Source organism: Rhinolophus ferrumequinum, chromosome 13 (genome assembly GCF_004115265.2).
Source record: "Rhinolophus ferrumequinum isolate MPI-CBG mRhiFer1 chromosome 13, mRhiFer1_v1.p, whole genome shotgun sequence".
Classification (NCBI taxonomy): domain Eukaryota; kingdom Metazoa; phylum Chordata; class Mammalia; order Chiroptera; family Rhinolophidae; genus Rhinolophus; species Rhinolophus ferrumequinum.
The window spans coordinates 69,777,884-69,802,515 of NC_046296.1; the positions used below are offsets into that span (position 1 = coordinate 69,777,884).

The 24,632-nt window shown below is 53.7% G+C and overlaps 1 protein-coding gene across 3 annotated transcripts in view; it reads left to right on the forward strand.

The window, feature by feature from the left end:
* The window catches only part of EIPR1 (EARP complex and GARP complex interacting protein 1), a 101,003-nt gene that overhangs the window by 44,398 nt on the left and 31,973 nt on the right, over positions 1-24,632 (forward strand). For all 3 annotated transcript variants that reach the window (XM_033125348.1, XM_033125349.1, XM_033125350.1), the window contains one exon: positions 22,490-22,646. In XM_033125348.1, coding sequence (XP_032981239.1) covers positions 22,490-22,646 — 157 coding nt within the window. The remainder of the gene's footprint in view (positions 1-22,489; positions 22,647-24,632) is intronic.

Genomic DNA, 24,632 nt, shown 5'->3' on the forward strand with positions numbered 1-24,632 from the left:
CACATAGTTGGCCAGCTCTGAAAAGAAGCAAGGCTCCCATCGTCACCACCGGCAGACAGGGGAGCGTCCATGAGTAGGACGGATTAGGCACATGACTCTGCCAGCTGCACAGCTTACGGAGCTTGGAGTTGCAAACCGTTAACATAAAATGCGTGGCAGGCCCTCAACCTGGCTGCTCGTTAGGATCATCCTCGTTAGGATCATCCCCGAGGTCCTCAGAGAGGTCCCCATCCCTGGGCCTCACTTTGAATCAGTATTTTGCGAAAGGGCCCCTGGTGTTAGGAGTTTTAAGCCATCCCTGAGTGGTTTTAGCAGGTGTCCAGACTGGAACTGTTGGCTTAAGACCTTGTCCAACTGCTGGTGCCCTAGGTGGTCCGCCTGGCCTGGCCGGAGGGGCAGGGCACCGACAGGCCATGCAGTCGGGCAGAGACTGTGCCATCCTGACTGCACCCCTCACTGACTGCAGTGCTGGATATGGCGTGTGGCCACACCCACGACCCTCGAGCAACGTCCACTTGCACGCGCTCCAGGAAAGTCGGGGAAGCGGCAGGACGGTTAGGATTTAAGCACTTGTCTTGCTATTTATGAAATGATGCTAGTGCCACGATTTAAAAGGTTCGTTGTATCGATTAAACAAGGGAATGTGTGCAGGTACCCAGGGAGCTCTGCCCTCAGGTTTACCCCTGAACATTTTCAGTGTGTCACCTACTAAATATGCAGGCATGCTGGTTATTTGTACAACTGTTGTCTTAGGAGGTATGCAGTGTATTTAGATAAAACTACTTTTAGAAATATCGCATACCTCATTTTTTTATAATATAATTCTGATCTACATTATAGTGCACTTAGCAAGCAGCCTCCTTTCCTAGATCCCTTTTGAAGGTAGCTAGGTTATAAATTTTAAATATTCAGTGCTAGCAGAATCTGACACAGAGAAGGCACTCAGGTATGTAATGAACTGTGTACTAGTCACATAAGATGGCATCCCATTTTGCATCAGGGTGAATCCTAATTACAAAAAAATTGAATTCTTGACCTCCAGATGTCTGTGTAGTAATGCTGGGTGTGACTGATTCCACTCTGAGCGGTCTCCCCCGCTGCTGTGGGCGCTGCCGCCCCGACCTGCCCAGAGGCGTGTCCCTCAGTGTGGAGACGGGGCTTCCTCCCCGTGTCCTCATCAGTGCAGAGCCGGGGACCCCAGGAACTGGGGCTGGCTGCACCCTGATCAGAAAATGGGCCGGCTCCCGACACGTGGAAGAGCCGGCCCGGTCTGGCCCAGAGCACTGGCAGCTAGGATCGGTTTCCTCTGTGTCGACAGAAACAGACGCGTGCGTGTACTTGCTGACACCTGTGATCTGCATGGCAATTAGCCTGGTCGATGAGAGGAGGAACCCAATGGTCTTGCCGCTCCCGGTGACAGCAGCTTGCTCAGTCCCCCTGAAGGGGACGTCTGCCCTGTGTTCCAGACATGCCTGCCTCTGCATTTTGAGGACATTTTGTCCCTCTTTCCATTTCCTCCTTCCCTCTGCCCTGTTTTGCCCCCTACCCCCTTCTTTCCCTCCTTGGGGAGCCACTTACATTTAGTACAAATGGGCAGATGGTAAGCTGTTACAAAGACTGTGTCAGAATCAGTAACCTTTAGGAAAAGTTCCTGAGGAAGTGTGAACTGTGTTGATCGCGTGGCCACGTCCAAGGAAAAGATTTTCTCTTTACTGTGGCTTAGGTGCCTGGAACATTCACTTTCCAGATGACAGTCCCCATCACATGTTAATGGTAAAGCAGCATCTTTAATAAGAGAGCCTCACTTTGTATCCTTTTGTGTGTATAAAAGTGTTTAGCAGCTCTCCTAATCTTCGTGTACTTGACATGACATATCATTGTTACTTAGTCGGCACCTATTACTGTGTACTGCGGGCCAGCACCATTCTAGACCTGGAGCTGTGGCTTTGCATCAGGCAGCTGCCCCCCACCACACGACTGCGGCCAGTAAGTGTGTACACGTGTCAGTATAGCTCCTATAAGGAGTGTGAGGGAGATTAGAGCAAGGTGAAGGCCTTGGTCCTCCTCAGGGCGGGGTGCTGTTCTTCTCGGGGTAGGCATCTGAGCCCCTGCAGAAGACAGCAAGAGAGAACGTCAGTGCTGTGTGTATGCACACGCACGCACACGTGTGCACACCACAGGTGTGTGCCGTGCAGAGATCCGGGAGCATGGCATTCCAGAGACGTTGCTGACATGGGCTGACATGGGGCTGTGTTGGGCGTGTTCACGTCGGGACAGCAGCCTGGCTGGCGCCCTGAGTGACAAGGGGCGGGCTTGCGTGTGAGGCAGGAAGTGAGCGGGCCCAGCTGGCCCAGGTGGTGGAAAGTGTGGCTGACGGGGAGGGACGAGCCACCTGTTCTGAAAGTATTGTTGCGTTTCTTTGGGAAATGTCGGGCCTGAGGGAGCACAAGGAACAAAGCCCTCGCCCGTGAGCTGGCCGTCCTGGGGGTGGGGACCAGACAGTGACTGAACCACAAGTGAACGCGGCACGTGGCAGCTGGTGATCAGTGCTGTGGGGGCAGGGAGAAAGCAAGTGGTTGGGGGGAAGGGGGGAATGAGAGCCCGGCAGAGGGCAGAGCAGAGCGGTGGCAGGGCCGGCAGGGGACTCTGGGGCCATCCCGCGAGCAGTACGTACTGGCGGGGGCCAGCGGGCACAGCAGGATTCTGGATGTATGTGAATGTCAGGTGTGAGGGGATGTGACTGGACTGTTTATGGATATGGGATGCCAGGAGGACCGAGCTGGGAGAGATCAGGGTCAGTGCTAGAAATGGAGCCTGTGCCCGCTGAGCTGGTGAGGGCGGGAGCGTTGGCCGAGGTGTGAACCAGTGTCCTGCGCTGGGTGAGCTGGTGAGGGCGGAAGTGCTGGTGGAGGAAACGGGGCGCGGTCGGTGTTCGCCCGCATTCAGAGCCGAGGGACGTGAGGTGCGTGGGGATCTGGGGCCTCGGATCCCGCCTGGGCATGCAGTGCTTGTGGGTCGGGGGAGGGGGGCGTCAGGGCAGCGCCAGGGCAGGAAGGGCTCGTACCCCACGTCCACAGCGCCCCAGGTTGAGGGAGCTGAGGATCTTAGGATCCCTGTGTCCCCGTTCAGTTCCTGTCGTTGGTTGTTAAGGTGACTGGTCTCCGGGGCATGTCACCCCCATGCCCTGCGCAGAGAACATCCTGAGGCTGGTGGTCTCTGTTTCAGTACGACAGTTTGGGAGATAACCCAGATAGAAGCAGGGGATGACAGAGGGCGACTGAGAAGATGGCTAAGACGCTGAACCGCCGAGGGCAGGGACCGAGGCAGCAGGCCTGTCGGTGAACACTCGGCGGTTTCCCCGTCTCCCCTCACTGCGGCGGGGTGGTGGCGAGAGATGAGTAGAGCAGTTCTGTTGCCTAGGAGGAAAGCAGAGTGGGCAATTAAAGCTCCAGAGAGCTGCGGAGTGCGTGAAAACCACGGATTTGAAAGACTGCCTTTTAATCAGAGGAGATAATGGGTGTGGAGGCACTTGCAGCAGGGTGGCGTGCGTGTTCCTGTCGCACAGATGGCGGTGGCTCGCGAGGGACGGAGCGCCCAGGCTCCCTGAGGGTGGGGCCGCGTTTGCTCTGCGCTGTGGATGCTGCTGGGAGCCTGCCATGTCCCCGGCTTGGGAGACAATGACTGATCGAGTGGGGTCTCGGTTAAAAAGGCCCCCACCCGTCGACTTTCAGAAGGTGCACGTCCATACACCACATGTTTTGAACATGATCCATCTATTTTTAGAGGTCGGGCGGTGGAGGTGAATCTGTGCCTCCCGGTGCCGGGGTGTCTGGCTGTGCTTTCAGGCAGAAGCTCCTCAGAGGTAGTGAAGGGTCAGTCTTTTTCCCCTGAGACCTGCACATTTGGACTCGTGTCAAGTGGCTGCCACCCCCAGACACTGGCTGACAGGTCCAGTAGCAGACACCTACGGAAGGGGGGAGGGAGGCGGCAGGGCCGCTGGCTCTGTTGCTTAGCAACGGGTTCCAGTCCGGATCTGTTCTTCCAAGGACCACACCAGTGGCCTGGCTTTGTAATCGGAAGTACTTTCTGTTTTTTATTATTAGTATTCCTCCGTGATTAATAACCGTTATTTACGTGATACTGCCAGTCAGAGAAGCAGAAGAACTTTCCACACACCCTAGCAGACCAAGTGATGGGAGAGCTCTGTACAGTTGTAATATTTGGCATTTCACGGTCATCTGTTTGTGTACCCCATGGTAACTTTTAAAGGACTTGGATAATTTCAATGAAAATTTCTGAAACTACTCAAGGGTCCCAAAATATGCTTCAAATTCAGTGTTTCTTTTATTTTTTTTTAAGTTTAGCGATGAGATAGTGATCTGTTTTTCAGACGACCTTGGCCCCAGTTAATAGAAGTGGAAGCGGTTGAAAAATAGCACCTTTTGTTTTCCACTGAGGACACGGAAAGACAAATAAAGCGGTGTTCAAGGTCAGGGCGGCCTGCCTCTCCTGCCTGCGGTTCCCGTGGGCCACTGCTCACTGCCAAGACTCATCTTCTGAGCTTCTCTAATCCGCATCAAACCCCCGCCAGGCTTCGCGGAGAGAAGCCTCATGCTCGTTAGAAAGCCTCCGTCAGCGGTGCCCGTGAGGGACCTGCCAAGGGCTCACACGGGCCTGTTCATACACCCACAGACGGCATGTCCAGGTCGGGCCACAGGAACGATTCTTGGTGAAAAGAAAAATGGAAGACTGAGGAGCGGCCGGGTCATGCAGATAATGTCGTGGGACAGCAAGGACGGGGGCAGGGCAAAACCTGGGGTGAACAGGTCTTGGGGGCAGGCCGTCCTTCACACCTCCCAGCTCGGACCCCTACAAGAAGGGCTCTCTCAGTTTTCTTACCCCTGTTGTCAGGCGTTCAGTGAATGAATGGGTGGGTACCTTGCTGGGTGGGTGCCAGAGCCTGTGTCCATCGTCCATCCATCCGCCCTTCACCGCAGCCACCAGCAAATGCCATCGGGTGTGTACCATATGCCGGCCAAGTCTCTACTGCTGGCAAAATGAGTTGCTGCGTGTGACCCCTGCCCACACGGAGCTGAGTTGTAGTGGAAGCGACCTCTCAACCTAGACCCTGCACTTCGGCAGGCCCAGCGTGGTCAGGTGTCCCCACCTCGTGTAGGAGTCAGGGCTGGGCTCCATCTGTTCTCACTGCCGGCGTGTCCTCAGCAGGCCGCTTCTCTCCGAGCTTTGCTTTCCTTGTCTGCACGTGAGGTGCATATCCAGGCCACGGGCCTGCTGGGCATATGGGCTCTGTCGGTGCATTTCCAGAGGGCCCAGTGCCTCTGCTGTGTGGGCTGGGCAATGGGGCATCCCTACCCTACCCCGTCCACTCCCCCCAGCACACCGCCTTTCCTACGTGCTTATGGAAATGCCTTCGTGTTACCGAGGCGAAAATAGGAGACATCTCAGGACGCACACTGGAAGTTTGACTGGTGGCGTTTCCAGACTATAAACTCCAGAACGTCCCTCACCTTTGTCTTCCCATGTCCCCGGGACACCTGGCAGGAGGCCTCCTGGACCAGCTTCTGTCCTGCTCCTTCTCTGCTCCTCTCCTGGGGCTTCTGAAGTTCAGCCTCTGCCAAGTGGAGATTAATGGAGACTGTCATGGTAATGCATTTTCAGTGACAACAGTGTGCATCTGGCCATCACACACAGGTACACGTAATGACAGCAGTTATAAAATATCCTTTGGCTTGTCAAGGAGCTCGACTTTTTCAGCAGAGCGAAGCCAGCCCTTTATCGTGCACACGGGTTCTTGAGTCCAGGCTCAAGCAGGGCATAGAGGGAATGGTTCATCCCTGCCCCACGTGCCCAGGGCTCGGCCGGAAGGTGTGGAAGGGTGAACTGGGGTCCTGGGAAGGCTCGCTCGCTCCCATGCGAGGCGCTTGGTGCTGGCTCTTGGCTGGGAAGACTCGACCAGCAGCAGCAGCTGGAACAGCTCCTTGTGGCCTGTCAGCGTGGCCACTCGGCTTCTTTGTGCCGTGGCGCTGGGTTCCCGGGCGAGATCCGAGAGCGGCCGACCTCTAGGGCCGTGTTGTGACAGCAGGAAGCTTGCACCCTCCTGGACCCAGCCTCATGGGGTCGGCAGCAGCCTTTCTCTTTTGGAACTCAGGACACTCTCTTCCAGTTCATATGGAACGAGAGAAAGGAAACCCACAGACTCCTGTTTGAAGTAGAAGTTCACTGTCTCTGAGATTGGGCATTGGGTGACCCGAGTCTTGTCAGGCAGAGGCCGGGGGCCGTGTTTGGTGTCGCAGGTCAGTGGGCAGAAGGCACTGAACTCTCCTGCCCACCGCAGCTGTTGTCCTGTGTTGGGGGCTTGGCTCCATCATTAGGCCCCCATTTACCCCAAATCCCAGAGTGTGGGTAGAGCCCACTCCTCTCTTCCCTTCTCCCAGCCCTGCTTCCTGGTCTGGGAGTCTCTGGCACACGTGACATGGATGGAAGCCGGGAGGCATGGGCCGCAGATCCGCTGACCCGGGAGGGCTCGCCAGTATGTAGAACTGGACGGGATGTAGGCATCGTTCTTTTCCCGGGTCATTTTCAGTGGTGGTGTGAAGCGTCCCTATGTATTAACCAGTTCTGCTTCGGTGAACATTTATTTCCAGTATTTTGCTCTTATAAGCAAAGCTGTGTTGACAGTCTGTACATGCACGTCTTTTGTTCTTGTCTGAGTTTTCCTTTGAGAAGAATTTCTGGGTCTCTGGTATTTTCCCATGGCCTTGGTGGCCCCGCGGTCCTTCCGTGGCTGCGTCCAGGGCCTCCTGCCATCCACTTCCTCAGCATTTCCCTTCCTGCCCTCAGCCGCCTTTCCCTTTTCTCTCTCCTGCCACGTGTGTTCCGGCTTGCTGGGCCCTGCGCCTGTCTCCTCATCCTGCTGCCCGGGCGGAGAGAAGTCGCCACCTGGAGTGTCACCTGTAGTCCAGGGGACGGAGCTCCCGTCACTGTGGCTCCCCACACTCACTGGCCAAACGAGTCCTGTGGTCCCCCAGCCATGAGGGTGCTCACAGGGAGGAGAACCAGATCCCCGCCATCAGCTTACGTCACGCTAAGGGGGGAAGCAAAAGACATCAGAAAACCACAGAGAAGGCCGGAGAAGGGGAGCAGGGGCTCAGTGGGCTGGGTGGGGTGGGTTCGGAATACACAAAAGTAAAAGACTAATTTTGGGGAGCCCAGAGGTTCCCCAAGACCCAGAGGAGGAAGGAGACGGGCGCAGATGACACACCTCGCATACAGGGCAAGAGAAAAGCAGAGTACAGGCCGAGGCACCGCCCAGACTGGCGCGAGCTGGGCGTGGCCACGAGCTGGGGCGTGGCCCAGGCTGGCGGGCACCTCCCAGTACCCACACCATGGACAGCAGCACGAGGGTGTGAGGGGGTTCGGGATGGGAGATGCCCGATTTCTGTGCTGTGGGTGCGCTTCACGGTCTTCAACCCGCTTCACATCATTCCTTGACGGAGCCGTTATTCCCATTCTGTTGATGAGAGAAACGCTCCCCCAGGATCCCTTGGAGCTGGGATTCACACTCAGGTCTGTGCTGCCCCAAAGTCCGTTTCCCCATTACGTCCTCCCTTTCATCTCAGTGGCCTATGGAAAGTCGTAGTTAACATGAGTGTGTCCTTCTGGCTTGTGGTGGCTGGGCGCAGAGGAAAAAATGCTGCTTTGGGATCTCTTGCACCCCCAAAATGAGCTACACCACTCACTTCCTGGGCCCCTCCTTCAGGAGCTTTTCAGCAGGCCATCAAATGAAATTGCAGTGTGACCAACTCAGCCACCTTCCGTATTTGTAAAGATCTGAGCACTTGGAGGTCGACAGATGAAAAGCGTTATATATATGCAAAATGTTAGTTATTAGGCCCCTCCGGTAACTTTTCTTATTTTGTGCTTGTTTCATGGGGAGATCCAGAATTTCACAGCAGTTGCCCTGTGCATTTTTAAAAAGATTGATGAGCAGAAAAGTGTGTTTAAAATTAGTCTTTTACTTTTGTGTATTCAGAACCCACCCCGCCCACCCCACGTCCTGCATTTTCAGCCATTTGAAGAGAAACAGGAGAGGACGGGGAACTGTTTACAGTAAGGGGAGGAGGGCCGTGCCACAGGGCTGCCGGCTGCCGAGCTCACTTCTGGCCCACAGGTACTGCTTCAGGAGAGCCCTCGCTGCGGTGCTGTCTCTCTGCGTTTTGTTTGGGTGGCTGACGGACGCTGTGTTCATCAGCGAGGCGGCGAGATAAGCCTGTTGTCAGTGGGAGGGTACGGCTTCTGGAACTGGTTCCTGGTCCCTCCACAGCTGCCCGAGGGCATTAATGGGCACCAGCTGGGCTTCCCCTGTGCACTGCAGCCTTGTGTGGACTCCAGCACACACCTCAGCGGCTGTTTCCCGGGCAACGGTGCAGCCAGCTGGCTCTGCCCCCAAGCCCATCAAGGTGCCCACCTGCAAGGAGCCAGCCCCGCGTCCCTGGGCCCAGGACTGTGGAGGTTCTGATGTGGGAGCATTTGCAGTGGGGTTTCAAGGTTAAACACGAGGGAATACACGAGACAACTAAACAGACAGGACTACAGTTTGGGGTATGTTTAGATACGCAGGCGGAGGGAGAGAGGAAACACCTGGTTGGTTGGAGTTGTAGGTTCTGTGCTGGCTGCAGACACAGGTAGACCTGACTCCCTGGCCTTAGCCAGGCTCACACAAAGCCAGTCCTGGGCTCAAAGCACCACAGCCATGTTTGTGGGGTTTGTCCCCACAAACCGTGTTTCCCCGAAAATAAGACTGGGTCTTATATTAATTTTTGCTCCAAAAGACGCATTAGGGCTTATGTTCAGGGGCTGGCATCCTGAAAAATCATGCTAGGGCTTATTTTCGGGGAAACGCTGTAAACTTAGTTGACTTGGCAGGGATTTGCCCCTTCAAATGATGCTGCACCTACGGGGCTCCTGGTCATGTTTTTGGTGACGTTGAATACGAAATTCACATTTTCCAGCAGTTCACCTTGTAAAGCATTCTGGTGTTTGAACTTGGGCTTTCCCTCTGACACTGACTGACCCTGTTTAGTTCCAGCAAATCATGTGTGTGATGTAACATGGATCTAAACTTTCCACATGCGTATATGAAATTGAATCGCACTGATGGACTGGGAGGCCTTCTGCGTCAGCTGTGCAGGTTACAGACCCGCCGGGAGTGACCTCTCACGGCCCTGCACCCTCTCAACTCACTGCTGTAACTCAGTGTCACCGTAGTTCACGGACTGCGTATTGAGGGCACCCCACTTCCGTCTCATCTAATCTTCTCAGAATCCCCAGAAGGCAGGTGTTAGTACCCACTTCACAGCTGGGGAGACTGAGGCCGAGGACGTCACAGTGGCTCTGAGTAGCACGCCAGGGTTTTAGCCTGTGCAGCCTCCTTGGGCTCTAAATGTGAAGATTGTCCCCACCTCTTCCCAGTATTTACTGAAAAAAGTATTTTTATATATAAATCGTATTGATTGGATATTTTTATAGGAGGGTGTTTTTAATATTTTAGCCTAGGGCAAAGTATTAGAAAGCTAAACACATCAGTCAGCAAACCATTAGCTTATCAAAGAATTCAGGTCTGAAGGTTCTGGGGGTTAATGACTTTGGGTGTGCTTGGCTGTCAGAGTAGCTCATGACGTCTCTTCAGATGGTGTCCACTTCTGCTCTCACTCCTGCTGAAGACTCACTGTGTTCTGTGTTTTAATGAGAATGTCCAGAAAGGCAACGCTTGGATGTCAGCCGAGTGTTTCCTTTCTGTGGAGCCACAAATGAGTGGCTGCGTGGAGTGAGACCGCACACGTCATCTCAGAGTCCTGTCCAGGCCGGCTTCAGGCTGCGGGCGTGCAGCCACGCCTCCGGGGCTCGGCCCTGGGAAATACTGGCTCTGCCTGGAGCTGGGTTTCAGCGATGGGCAGGCCTCTCTGGTGGCCAGAAGCTGGCCCTGTTGGAGGGAGAGTCCGGCCCCGCTTAAACACATGGCCACACGAGAAGCCTCTGGTGGACCAGCCCAGGCCAAGGTGCAGGGGTGGGCGGTCGGGGCTGGCCGTCTCCTGACCTGCTCCCTGTCGGGGGGCGGTGCCCAGCGGGTGGGGGGAGGAGCCAAGGATGGAGGAGGCACGGTACCCTGGGGTCCAGTTGTGCAGATGCTGGCTCCTGCAGATAAACAGGTGCTTGGAGGAGTTTGCAGCAGCAAGCCCAGTGCCTGGGAGGATGTCTGTCTGCAGCCACACACAGGGCCTGGCGGACGGACTGGTGTGGTGTACACAGTGGGAGGGCTACATGAAGTCCAGTCTCAGTGCCAACGTTCCTGGAATTCTAGGGAAAATCAGGGAGGGCGCTTCCAGGAGATCCTGGGAGGGCAGAGCGGTGGGCTGGCATCTGGGACGAGGGCGTCACGTAGGCCTCACTCTGTGCCTTCCCTCGGCGTGCCTGCCTCACGGGGAGCGGCAGCGACGTCTCCTATCTGAGCCAGGACGAGGGAGAGGACAAGCCGAGCCAGAGCCCACACTTACATGTGCTTCCCAGTAACCGACTTTCATGCCCAGCGCAGCCCAGGAGCTGCAGAGTGAGGGTTCGGCGGTCACAGAGGGAGTGACCTGCTTGTCCAAGCTCGTCCAAGTCAAAGGCGGAGCGCCGCGGGCCGGCCTGCTTGCTGACTGCACACTCACGCTGTCTCCTGACCGCCGGGGAGGCCCTTGCCATCCCACGTACTTTGGTCACTTAATTAAAAAGAAAAGGACCATAAATATGCCCCGGTGAGGGGTGTCCCACTTGGAAGGCAGATGGGTAAGTTAGTGTTTGTAAAGCACTTAGGTGCAGTGTAAATGTCTGCTGCACACTCCAGTGGCCCCTTGCTTCTCAGAATTTCAGTGCTGTCCACCTTTGATATGGGCCCCGGGGTCCAGGTGCCTCCCCCGGGCTGAGCCTTCTGTTTCTGTGTTTCCCTTCCGACACGAATCATTCCCATGAAATGTCATCTGCGAAATCCAGTTTCAATACATCAAGAAAAGAATGGAAAGGCACCGCTGAAGCCGTGTGAGTGTGGAATGCTTCTGTAGCTTTGTGGGAGCCCCACACTTTCCACGTATCAACAGTCTGCCTCTGAGTCCTGTTTTGCCGCACCCCTACACATGTGGTGCCCGCTGGCTTTCTCGCCGCACTCCATCTCTGTCTCTGCTGCATTCTTTATTCCAAATGGTTAATTCTCACCAGTTAGTTCTAATCTGCTATCAAATTGCCGAGATTTTTATTTCAAGAATCATAATTTTTAATTCCAGTCACCTTATTTGGTTCTTTTAAAGATATTCCTGGTAAATTTTGGTAGTCTTTTTGTTGCTGGCTCCTATATTTGATTCCAGCTTTTATTTCTTTGCACATTTTAAAGATTCCAGTATCCAAAGTCATTGGAATCTAATTCTGAGATTTGTTCCTCTGGCCAGCTCTCACTGAGTTACTCTTGTGCCCGTGAATTTTGCCCTGTTTCATCAGAAGCACATTCTGGGCTGTTCTAACTGTGGCAATCCAAGGGCTGGCCTGTGGGTGCATCAGTCCACAGACAGCATCTGGAATGCCGGGGGCTGCCAAGCCCGGGGACCTCTGTAAGTTAATTGTTGGCCTAGGGTTTCCTGGACCATGATACCAGTGGTCTAAATGCAAACCCGGACCTTTGTAAGGACCCACGCAAGTTACAGATTCTCAGGTAGACTGTTTTCTGCTGGAGACATAGCTGAGATAAACACGTTTCCCCCACATGTCCCTATGCCAGCTGGAGACGTTTTTCCAGCTCATTCTTTTAATGAGAATGTGGCACTTCAGCAGCCTGGGCTTCTGCAGCAGTCTCAGTTCCCATCTACGTTTTGTGGGTCTGGAGCTTACTTTCCGGTTCCGGGCGTAGTCTTTCGATTCTTAGCAGAGAATCGAAAGATACGAAAGGGCAGCCATCGCTTACCATTCTGGTGTCGACTACGGCTTTTTTTAGTTTTTGCTCCTCGTCATGTCCTTTACTTTCCTGAAAGCACAATTTTACATTTAAAAAAAATATGTGTTTTATAGAAGGAAGGATATTTTCCAGGATGTATAATTAGCTATATTGCTAGACTCAGAAGTCCCAGCATCCATTAAAGTGATAAATGAAAGGAAATGTTAATAAACATACTGAAGAGAGCAGTCCCCTTAAACCTTTACTCCTGTCCTGGGTTCACACATGAACACACGTATCAAGCTGCCCAGCAGCCACTTTACTTTGCTGTGTCTTGGGCATCTCAAAGCAGCACCACCTCCGAATGAACCACACCAGTGAGTGACACCGCCTTCCTCTGAGACAGCTGACTGAGTTTATCCGGAGAGGTCGTTTAATAAGAGAGCTGGGAATGCAGGCAGAAAGGGGGCTGCAGACAGGACAGCGGCCATCACCACTACAGGAAGCCCCTCGCGCGCTGAGGTGGAGGGCTGAGGTGACGCTGTGGGCTGGGGCGCTGGAAAGGGGGCCTGCCCAGCACACGCTCCACACGCTGGGTGTGGGGGACTGGCTGGCAGCCTTCCTGCACATCTTCTGGGAGCCCTTCTGTTGTCAAGACACTGGTGAGTTTTCACATGGGGAGGCACTCCCCCTGCGTCGTTTGAGCTGTCACCTGCAGGCCTCCTTGCTTTGCTTCTGTCTGTTCTTTCTTGATCACGTGGCCAGGGTGGAAGCCGCAGCCCAGACGCCGATAGGATCGTATCTGACCGTGTCCCCTCCTGGGCAGCGTAGACCACCCGGCGTCTGCTCAGGGCTTTGTCTCCTTTCAGACACTCCTGCGTACAGCACTTCTTGTTGGCGCTGTGTCGGGGCGCAGTTGTCTGGAGGCCGAGGACAGGCGTTCTCCGATGGGGTCAGCGGGTGTCTGCAGAGCAGAGACTGTGCTTTCAGGATGTGCGTGGACTGATTTTGTTGGGAATAAACAGTTCCCACTCGGTGTGGGACGCGTCTGCCTCTCCCTACAGCCTGGGGGATCAGACGGCACCCATTTCCTGCTGTGCGGGGCTCAGGGCCCGGGAGCTGTTCCCGACAGCAGAGCAGTTAGTGCTTAGCGGCACCGCCTGGTGGCAGAGCTGGGCCTGGCCTGTCCCTCTGAGCTCTGCACAGCCATCTCCTCTGCCTGGGACACAGTACCAGTGGGACGTTCGGTGCCTGGACCACCTGCAGAGCCTCTCCTGGTCTGAGCTCCACTCAGCTGGCTGCCCAGCGGTCAGGTCGCCGGGTTAGAGCCTCGTCTCAGTATGTTGCCTCCAGAAGTTGGACACCCTACTGGCAAAGACACTCCTGCATGCTCCAGATGGCTGGACCCTCGGGAACACCACTGAGGCAGGGGCTTGCGACTCCCTGGGCTTAACCCCCATCCTTCACTTTGGCGTCTGAAGTACCCGCTGGTACTTACCCACAGGCCCGGCGGCATGCTGCCCTCTGGCGCTGCTGAGGTCAGGGTGTGTGGTCTGGATCACGAGGTGGACACCGCCAGCAGGGCAAGCTGGGGAGTTTAGCATACGGAGTTCCGAACTGTGGTCCCCGACACGGCGTAAGCTGGTACCTTGGGACTCAGTGGTAACCCCCGAGAGCGGGAACGTGGAGGGGCGCAGACGCATTAGGAGTGTGTCCATCCGCTGGACAGCAGGTGAGTTTGCAGCTTTGGCCAGGCGGGAGCTGGTCTGCAGCCATGGGGCAGGCAGGAGGCTGCCCTCCGAGGGCAGGCGGGTGCAGGGCCACAGCAGGGCGTGGTGCACCCTGTGATGCAGGGGGGTGAGAACACGTGGCGCTGCGCTCAGGCTGCAGTCGGGCCATGTGGGGGCCTGCGGAAGGAGCCAGAATGCGGGCCTGGACTCCAGGTCCCCCGGGAGCTGGTGTAGGAGGAAGGCTCTGCTTTGAGAGGGCCACTGGAAGGGAACTTCCAGGCCGAGGCAGCGGGGTCACGCAGGGACAGGCAGAAGTGCTCGAGGAATTCTGTGGGTGATCACTGGGCAGAGTGGGAAGGGCGCATGTAGGGCTGAGCCCGGGAGTGGTGGCGGACACTTTGTGAGGGCCAGCTTGAGCCTGTTCAGGCCGGTGGGCCATACGGTCCCTTTCCCATATTCGTCCTTATTTGCTCTTGCACCTCTTTGCGATGCAAAACCATTCTTAGTTCATGGCCGTACAAAAACAGGCAGCTGGCCGGATTTGGCCAGCGGGCATGGCGTGCCCACCCTGGACACCGCGTGCCCACCTTGGATGAGGACCTGCTTGACAGCTGAGGGCACTGATGTGGGCCAGGGCTGTGAGCTTTTGTCCCTACTGGTGACAGTGCCTGGTGGCTGGTGACCCTTCCAAACTGGCATTGTGAAGAAAAATGCCAGATCGATATTTGGGTTTCTGAAGCCAGGGGCTGTGCCATTTTGCCTCTGTGACAACTGTGCGTGTGAAATAGCAGCTGCCATTGGCATGACCTGCCTGATGACGTTTATGACAATCCACATTGATGACGTTTATGTCCAAGAAGCTGCTGCTGCTGCAGAGGCCCCACCAGTGAGCTTAGTGGGGATCGTAGAAAATCAGCGTCTTTCAAGACTTTGATGATGGTGACCCGAGCTCTCCATTCCCCCCAGGGTGGCCGTCCTGCCTTTGGTCACTGTTTTGATAGGGAAGTGGACTTCCAGGGACTTCCGTCCAGCCTTTCCCGTAATGGTCGGCTCTGCTGTGCCTGGAGTGGGTGCTGCCTGGGCCCCTGCCAGGGCCAAGTGTGTCCCTTCCCATTACACGTTCAGGAGAGAGCTGCAGGTTGGACAAGCCGGCCCCACTGCCCGCTGCGAGGCCAGCACTCCCCGGTCCGACCGTTACGCTGGGTGCTGTACTGAGCCCCAGGGCAGCACCAGTCTCGGGTCTGGACCCGTCCCTTTCCCGTGGCACAGCCATCCTAGAACGTGCCTGGGCTCTCTTAGGGAAGGAGAATGACAGTGCACCCTTGTGGCAATGTGATGTGGCCCTTCCCTGAGGGGCCTGCCTGCCTCCAAAGCCAGGGGCTCTGGGCCTGTCAACTGTCTTAGGTCAGGAACTGACTGACAGGCCTGACTTACCACTGCGGTGACTCAAGGCAGCTTCCCGCCCAGACCCCAGTCCTACTGACGCAGATCAGGGGACACTGCCGAGAGCACCTGGGTGGAAAGCTGCTGACGGCCTGGCGCCTGTGTCCTCCTCGTGTCTGGAGATCACAGCCGGTCCCCTCAGCCCCACCGGCCTTGCCACTGCGGCGGCTTCTCCCTGCCAGGGCCCCCAGAGCGAGCTCCAGGGGCGCAGCCCCACCTCGTGCTGGGAGGTGAGAGGATGGGCGGGGAGCAGCCTCTCTCCTTTGCTCCTTCTCTGCACACCGGGCTGCGGCACTTACATGACGCTGGCCTGACGCGTTAAACGGCCAGTGTGAGAAGCCGTTTCCTGTGCAGCCCTCTCGGCGGCTGGCTGGGGGGTGGCTCCACGGCGCTGGCTGCCCCTCATGCTCCTGCTGATCCTGTGCCTGACTCAGAGGCTGTGTCTCTAAAAATAGCCCTGGGTCTGCATGCTCTGCTGCAGCCCCCTCCCTCCAGCTGGGGATCAGGCTCTGTCCCCAGCCGGGGCTCTGTTAGCCCTTTAGCGGAGCCCACAGGAGTGGCCACTCAGGCTTACAGAGCCTCTAATCTCTGGACGCCTGTGAGCCACGCGGGGGCTGTCCCTCGCAGCACAGGCTCGCTCCGCCCGCAGCAGCCTGCCGTGCCTCTTCCCTTGTTCACCCCATTATCCTTTTATCTCATTAAGTGCCTTTAGCTCTCGTGTTACATGTGAAAAATAGTGCGTCAAATTGGCCCTAAAGACACACATCGGTATCTTCTCTGTGGAGGCGATGGGCTGTTACCTGAATCAGGAGAGTTCATTTCTCCCCGACTCTGCTGCTAACGAGCCCTGAGCTTGGCGAGGCTGGTCCCTGCACTGGGCCTCAGTTTCCTTGTTTGCAGAATGCAGGGGCGTGACGTCATGGTTCCGCCGGCTGTGTGCTGAGTGACGGGCTGTGGTTCCGCTGCACATGGGTTTACATGGGTGCAGGGCCTTGCCCTCTGGGGGCTCCTGGCCCTTACAGCAGGGATTCAGCAGCAGCAGTAATAGTACAGGACCCGCGTCCCCGAGAGCTTTGAAAGCAGAGAGATAAAAGAAGAATGCGTCGCTGGCTATTACAGCATTTCCCTTCTAAAGACCAGGTTTTCCTTCTTAAAAGCACCTTCCTGTCTTTGATAGCTGCTGGGTGTATATTGACTGCTCTGTCGAGATTCACGCACATCCAGGAATCTCAGAGCTTCAGCTTGATTTGCCTGTCTCGGTGGGTGTACCTACAGCCCAGCTCGCTTGCTCGCTTGCTTGCTCGGTGAGCGCTCTTTACGTTCAGTTTCATCTGCTTCTGAGGATTTGGGCAGTTCCAGGTAACGCCGTATTCCTTGGGCCTGCGAGCACTTTATTCAGCATGCTTTGCAGTTTGTGCATTTCTGGTGTTGGTGGTGTTGGCAGGGGCCTCCCACATGCATGGAACTGTCACTTTCTGGCCTTCAGGGATTGCTACTGGTTACCTTTTCAGTAAGGGATTTTGGACCCACCTTCTAAGCATCGAATTTTCCGATTAAGTTATGGAAAGAAAATTTTAAAATCTTTTCAGAAAATCCAAATCAATTTTCTTTTCTTTTATTTGTTTCAAGTATACAAAACAACATAGTGATTAGACATCTGTATACCTCACAAAGTAATAACCCCAAGAAGTCTATAACCCATCCGACACTGCACATAGTTCTTAGAATATTATTGCCTGTATTCCCTATCAAATCAATTTTCCATAAGCTAGAAATTTCATTAAACGTTTTCCCTTTTATTTACCCATTTTTAGAACTGTATTGCTTCAGTACATTTTGCAGAAGAACCTAGTGCGGTTTTCTGTCTGCATTACATGTGCTCGTCCGTTGCTAACAGAGTTGACGTTTCCATCACTAAGTTGCTATTTGCCGGGATCCGATCTGCCCATGGGAACCCCCTGTGGCCTCTGTGGCCTGTGGCGTGTCCCTGTCGTGTTCAGGAGCTCCCTTGTCTGCCGGCCCTGGAGAATCTTCATTCACTAGTTATTCAGGCCACCAAGAATGTCACCACGCCCACAGTGTCCATGCGTATGTTTCTCTGGTGGTTGGCCGTGAAAGTCCTTGGGGCTGTGCCCCCACTGAGCAAGCATGGGACCAGATGTGTCTCGGGGACCACACATAGGAGTGCATCCAGGCTTCTAGAATGTGGAGATGAGGCGTGTCTTCTCCAGCTGTCCACCTGTGCTTTCCTGGGCACCGTCACCTCTCGCCTGCATTAAATGCGCTCTGATGATAAGTGCTCACTGCTCCTGCCCGTGCCTCTGCTGCCAGCCGCGTCCCTGACTCAGTCTGCCTGGTGTGTGACGCCGATCGGCCATCCTAAAACGCGATGTTCAGCCCTCCTTTCTGCTTTGACTGAGCCCTTACTCTGCCAGGCACCGTGTCCTCATTCAGAACTGTCAGCTGCTGCCTCGTTACCCAGAGCAGACCCTCCACGCTCTGCTGGTCTGAAGGCCCCGCCTGGGCTGGTCCTAGGACGGCCTCACCCCTCCTTTCCTCGGGTTGAATAGACTCTGTCACATCCCAGATTGCACTGCTGGCCACTCTCTCCCCTCCGAGGCCATCAGCCCTGAACGCTCCTTCTCAGGCCTGCCATTGGCTTCCACGTGCCCAGGTGTCCCCTGGGGCTTACGATCCCCTTCTCGACACTCTGTCCTGATGCTGTCCCTTAGCGCAGGCGTCTCTCCTTTCCGTCACACTCGCCTCACCCGGATCTCTCGTAGGGCACTTAGCAACCCTGGCCTTCTGTTTTGTAGTCATCTGATTGTGCACACGTCCTTGTGTCTGTGTCTGATTCAGCTTTGTGTGTGTGCCCAAGCGGAGGCCACACACACGGACGGTTGTGCTTAGTGGTTGCTCAGCTTATCACTGCACAGCCAACAGCCAGAGGCGCACGACGCATCTCTCGCTCTCCCCTAGCTCTCTGCGTGTTGTTGGCTGCAGGCGGGCTGATCTGCGCTGGGCGTGTCTGCGCTGAGGTCCAAGCTGCGGGCGGGTCCACCCTGTGGGACCCCGGCTTCCAGGCCCCGTCGCCCAGCAGCGCACACGCACACGCACACGCGGTCCTGCCAGCTGTGCAAGTGCATTCCAAATCTTTGCCTGTTTCACATCTGCTAACATCCGTTGGCAAAGCAAGCACTGCAGCCCAAACCAGAGCCAAGAGCAGGAGAGAATGCATCCACCTCCAGTGGGAAAGGCGCAGACAAAGGCAGCGGTCAGGAAGTGAGGACAGGTGTGCCGTTTCCCAAGGTGCCCTTGGTTTGGTTTGGAGACTGAGGTTGTTTAATGAAAAGAGAAGGGATTATTTTTTGGAAAATAAACAGAAAATGTAAGCAAAACGCATGTCATTGTGGCAGGTGCAGTGCCGTGCAGCGCAGGTTGAGGGGCTCTCCTCGCCATCGGGTGGGCTGTCTTCTCCCTGCCGGTGTGCCGGCCGCTCGCTCCTAGAAGCAGCACTGAGGCTGGGTGGTCGCAATGGGCAGCGGGCAGGTGGTGCCTGTGAGAGATGGGAGGGGCTGAGGCGAGTGGGCAGGGAGAGCTCAGACCAGTGTAGGAAGGACCAAGCGTCAGATGCCCTGCTGGGGGCTGCCCCTCCCAGCGCCCCGTGTCTGCCGTGCCCAGCCATTAGCTGGGTGAGGGGTCACCACTTCTAAGGGGTGACTCCCCTCAGCCTCCTGCTCACCCAGCCTCGCTTTCTTTTGACTCTGTGCATAGCAGGCAGGCATGCGTTAGGCAGCCGGTGCTGTGGGACGGCCATCTGTTCGCTCCCTTGAATCCTGTCCCCCGCTCGCTGTCTCACGGCTCTCGGCCACCTGGCCTTCCTTGGCCGACACCCTGGCCTGGCAGGTCATTATGATAATTGCTCCCCCTGACTTCTGGCACCGACATACCACCACCAGGCCACTCGTGCTTGAGCCAGCTTGGACTGCGCAGTCAGAGAGCCGTCACAAGGCTCCCTGTCAACAAGCCATGCTTTGGGGCAGCTTCCTGAGAGCGGGATTCCTGGGGCACCTGGTAAGTGAGTGCTCCACAGCTAGGGTGTTTTTGAAGTGTGTGTCCTGCATTACTCTCTCCAGCTCTCCGTGAGTGGCCCGGCCGCTGTGTCTTTCCAGCACTTGGCATTGCTGAGCTTTTAAAATTAATTTTAGCCTTTCCAGTAGGCGTGTGGTGTATCTCATTTTGGTTTTATTTTACATTTCTTCAGTACTATTGATGTTGAGCCTCTTTTCCGGTGCTCGCTGACCACTCATGTTTTCTTCTGTGGAGTGTCTGATTCAGTCTTCTGCTATTTAAAAAAATTGGGTTATTTGTCTTGTTACTAAGTTGTAAGAATTCTTTTTCTTTATATGTTCTGGATACATGCCCTTTGTCAGACACGTGGATTATGAATATTTTCTCCCAGTTTTGCTTTATTTTTTAAGAGTGTCTTTCCAAGAACAGAAGTTTTTAATTTTGATGAAGCCCAATGTCTTTTGGTGAATCGAAATTCTTAATTTTAATGTTCTCTCTGTTGTCAGGCTCTCCCTTTATTATTAGTGTTTTCCTGTTTAAGAAATCTTGGCTGATCCCAAGGTTGTGAACATATTCTACTATGTATTCTGGGAAAGATTTGTATTATTTTATCTTTTATGTTCTGATCTTCAGTCTATGTGGAATTGGTTTTTGAGTATTAAGTTCATTTTTTCTTACAAATGTACAGTTCTTCCAGAATCTTTCACTGACAAGACCATCCTTTGTCCATCTAATGCAATGGCATTTTTGCTATAAATCAGGTGACCGTCTGTCTGGGCCCCATTTTCTTCCTCTGGGCTATTTATCTGCACCAATACTGCAGTGGGCTCAGGTTCGTAAACTGTCCGTTCTTCATGACTGCCTTGGGTGTCTGGGCGGTTCTCATTGCCATGTAAATTTTAGAATTTCAGAAGCAGGTTGTTGATTTCTACCCAAAAAGCCTGCTGGAGCTTTGATTATGGCTCATGAGCTGTGTGCAGGGTGAAGCTCCCAATCCATGAACATGGTATACCCACCCCTCCATTTCTAGGTCTTTACTTTGTCTCAGCAGTATTTTTTGTTTTGTCATGTACAGGTCTTGCACCTCTGTAGTTTTAGAAATTATTGGATATTTGATTTTTTTAAATGTGATTGTTAACATTTTTTCAAATTTCTAATAGTATAGTGTAGATTCTCTCAAATTCTTTGCACACGTAATCATTAGCAAGTAATGGTATTTTTATTTCTTCTTTTCCTATTCTCATACCTTTTTTTCCCTTGCCATACTGAGGTAGTTAGGACCTCTAGTATAATGTTAAGTAGAAGTAGTAATACAAAGCATTCCTGTTTTGTCCCTCTTCTGAAGGGGAAAATATTTAATATTTTACCCCCAACTATTGTGTTTGCCCAGTGAACAGGCAGTTACAGGAAAGGAATTATTTTCCTGACACCTGAACAGAATTCTCCAAAGAAGGAATTTGTTCAGTGGGGAATCTGCCCCCAGTGACTTACTCCACATAGTAGCTGTTTCCACTACCCTGCACCTCCTGTCATTGTGTGCGTGTCATTCATCTTGCGGTGCAGCCACAGTTCAGTTCCCACCTTATTAGTTGCATCACTTTTCAGGTTAGATATTTTTTTTGTCATTTAGGAAGATTAATACAATCTGCGCCTCTGTTGAGTGAATGTTTCAGACATTCATTTCTTCTTTTCAACTTACAGTTGCCAAAACTCTCTCTAGTTGTTCTTGTATTTTCAGGAGCTCCATTGCCAACCTCATAGGCTCTACAAAAAGACTGTAATGGAAAATTTCAGCAAAAAAATTAATTTCTCACATAGATCAAAAGCGTTGTGCACTACCTTTCCATAGTTAAAATGAAGTGTTAGCTCTAAGTGTGTGTGTGTATGTATGTGTGTGTGTGTGTGTGTGTGTGAGTGTGTGAGTGTGTGTGTATATATATATCGTGCATGATTCTTTTTGAGCCACAGCCCCATATTCTTTCAGACCCAATGAGGTATGTGAAATGAGCACTGAGACTGGGACCAGAAAGCCTTGGTTGAAATCCTGGTTCTTTTACTTACAACTTGATCCTGGGTGACAATGGCGATGACAGTAACACCTGGAAGACTGGCGTTTTGCTCATTGTGTTCATGGCTGTATTTTCTGGTTGATTAGTTGGTATTTAGATTGAAGGACCATTGTAGCTAATAAGTGGGACGTTTCAAATGTAATGGAAGGTCCTTTGTTTTTTTCTTATGTTTATGCATAGGAAATACTACTTATAGGGTGTTCGTCTTTGTTCTACAGTTTCTTTATATTCTTGACTTCATATCAGCTGATGATTTAATGTTGAAGCCTGTTTGTGGTTTTATCATCATGTATTATTAAGGGTCATTTTTAAAAGGAGAAGCTGTTTAGCACATGTGCAACTTAGAACTAAATGAAAGCAAATTTTGGAAAGATTTATATTTGGGAATTTATGATTAAATTTTTATCACATAATGTTGAATCTGATTTTTTTGTCTTATTTGTCTTATTGAAAACTTTTCTAAAGGGGCCGAGAGCTAGAACCTGGCATGTACCCTGAAAATAAGTGATCCTAGTCCTTATCTTAGTCTCTTTATCCACAAAGTGGCTTTTCAAGGGGCTCTAAGAACACGCAGACCCCTGGAGCATCTTGAAAATCAGGAGCGTTGTCAGGACCCCGACGAAGCTTGTGAGCAGCCACCAGCAGGAGCTGGTGTCCCCGCTGGGCACCAGGCTGCTCTGTGCCGCGTGAGCTGGGCCGTAAGCTCGTGGGATTCAGCCTGGCACCCCCGCGCCCTCCACGCTCACCATCTTAGTGGCTTGGGCCCAGCAGCACCAGTGACACTGTTTCGAGATGGAGTACTTTGAGGGTGCTTGGTACCCGTGTCAGATGCTCTCATGAAGCCATGAGCAAAAAGCCACTGAGTGCCCATCTTAGACAGACCTGAGCTGCGTTTGGGCTCTAAATTGCAGCATCCCCATCCCCCAGTACCCCCAATATTGCTCTATTTGTTGGAGATCTGTTGAGGAAGAATAGAAGAAAGTCAATTTGGAGGAAATTAATTTTTTCTGAAAGCCAGGACGACACGGGCTAAGTGCGAGCCGTGCCTTTCTGCATGCTGAACTCAGGCCCTGCCCCGCTCTGCTGCCCGCAGTGTGGGGCACCTGTGCCCTGGCCCTGGGTGCTGTGGCCGGCCGTGCGCAGTCTGCGGAATGTGGCCGCACATACGCTCTGCTGACGTGACCCTCTGTGCTCAGCTTCCGACAGCAAGGTCCTGACCTGCGCGGCTGTGTGGAGGATGCCGGAGGACGCGGAGCCGGGCGGCCACGAGTCCCCTGATGACTCGGCGAGCACTGCTCACACGCTGGAGCTGCTCTGTCACCTTGACAACACGACCCACGGCAGCATGGCCTGGTAGGTGCTGCATGTCGCACACGCCTGGGGCAGCGGGAAGGGTAGACATGCGGAGCCACGGGGGCCCACGGGCGGGAGCTGCCGTGCACACTCGAGCTCTCCTCTCTTTGACGAGAGGCTGCAAAGTGCTTGTTTTCTTCTTTTCATTCCATTGTTTTCTAGATTGGACATATTTGCAGAAGCCCTAGTGCATACCCAGTGAAAGGGCCATGTCCACTATCCCTTTTTGTCTCAAATCCATGTTGCCCAGGTCGGAGCCAGAAGGACGACTGGCAGGGACTGCACAGCACTCAGGTGCCACGCTGCCTTTTAACTCGTAAATACACTTATATTCCACTGTCCACACGTCAATTAGCTATTTGTTACTTTAGGTTAAGGCTTGTCATTCTGTAGGCGAAACATGGGTGCCCTGGGTGTCTGTCACACTGAACCACAAGCCCTCCGTGTCTTCATCCTCATATGTGTTATCCCCAGATGTCATGTGCAATACCAGGGGCCGATTCCTCAGGGCTCCTCAGTGCGTTATGATGGAGGGTTTGCTGTCCCCACTGTGGTCTCAGGGACCCTCGTCAGGACACTCACAGCTCTCTGTGAAGCTGTTGAAGCCTCGGCAGATTCCAGGAGCCTTGCCTTCTAGAAGGGACTGGGGGAGCATAACGTTGTTATGGGTGTTCACAATCACGAGAGTAATTATTGTCTTAGTTAATACATTAATGCCCGTGTGTGCGTGTGTGTGTGTGTGTGTATGTGTGTGTGTGTGTGTGTGTGAGAGAGAGAGAGAGAGAGAGAGAGAGAGAGTGCTGCCTGCTCTGTGTACTCAATTCTGTCTTAGGCAACTCTACCAATTAAATACATTTGATCCAGCCGATATTTATGAAGCACCTGCTGCACAGGTCTGCCAGGCCCCAGGGAGGCCAAGGTGACGGGTTGGGGCCCGACCTCCAGGAGTCCTGATCTGGGGGGAGACCGAGCTGTAAACATCTAGTGGAGACACAGGGCAGGCTGGGACCTCACTGGGTCATTAGGAACCGAGCGCTGGAGGCCGCTGAGAAGGAGTAATTCATTTTTAGTGGCGGAACTGAAGAGGGATTTGCTTAGGAGGTGACCTCTGGAGCTGGGACTGATCGGTCTGCAGGTGTTTTCATAGGATTGTCAGTCTGCCTTCTCACGGAGGTGTCAGGCCCCGTCCTGCAGTCCCAGGAGGCATTGCCTCAGCCACCCATGTGCAGAGGGAGTGTCTGCAACGACAGCACTGGTGGGAGCTCCAGGTTTCAAACAATAACCACATTTCCCTAACCAATACTTGCATGTGAGAGTGTGTGCATGCATGTGTGCGCACGTGTGTGTGTTTCTAGAGGTGCCTGGCTCTGGGGGAGCAGGTGCGACACTGTAGGCAGCAGTGACTTAGAGAAGGTTGGCATGGAAGACGGCATGCATGCCTTTGGCACGTGCGCATGTGGGCTGAACTCAAAGGATGGAATGTGCGTGCTCCAGGACGAGGCGCCGCTGGTCAGCCTGCTCCCCTTCCTCCCCCCAGGCTCAGATACTCCGTCAAACTTGCATCAGAGAGGCCTGTCCCCGTGTGCATCACAGAAACGAATGACAGGGCGAAACGTTGTGTGGATCACACACCTGTGATCACACATGTGTGCAAGAGGAACTTGTTAGGAAGTCATGTTGATGTCCAAACATGTCCAAGTTACCTGTGCTCCTGAAATTCACCTGGAATGATATTGTTCTTAACAGGCTGCCATTGTCCAGTGTTTCTTGAATTCCCTGCTGTTATCCGTTACACTATTGTATGCTTTTTGACCTTTTCACTTTAAGGTAACCAGATCCACACACAGGTATAGAACAACCCACAGAGATCTATGCACCCCTCACCCATCTGCTCTCAGTGGTGACCTTGCATAACTGCTATGCAGTGTCATCATCGGAATGTGGCCCTGATGTGACCCCTGACCTTGTCAGACTTCACGTGTTCCG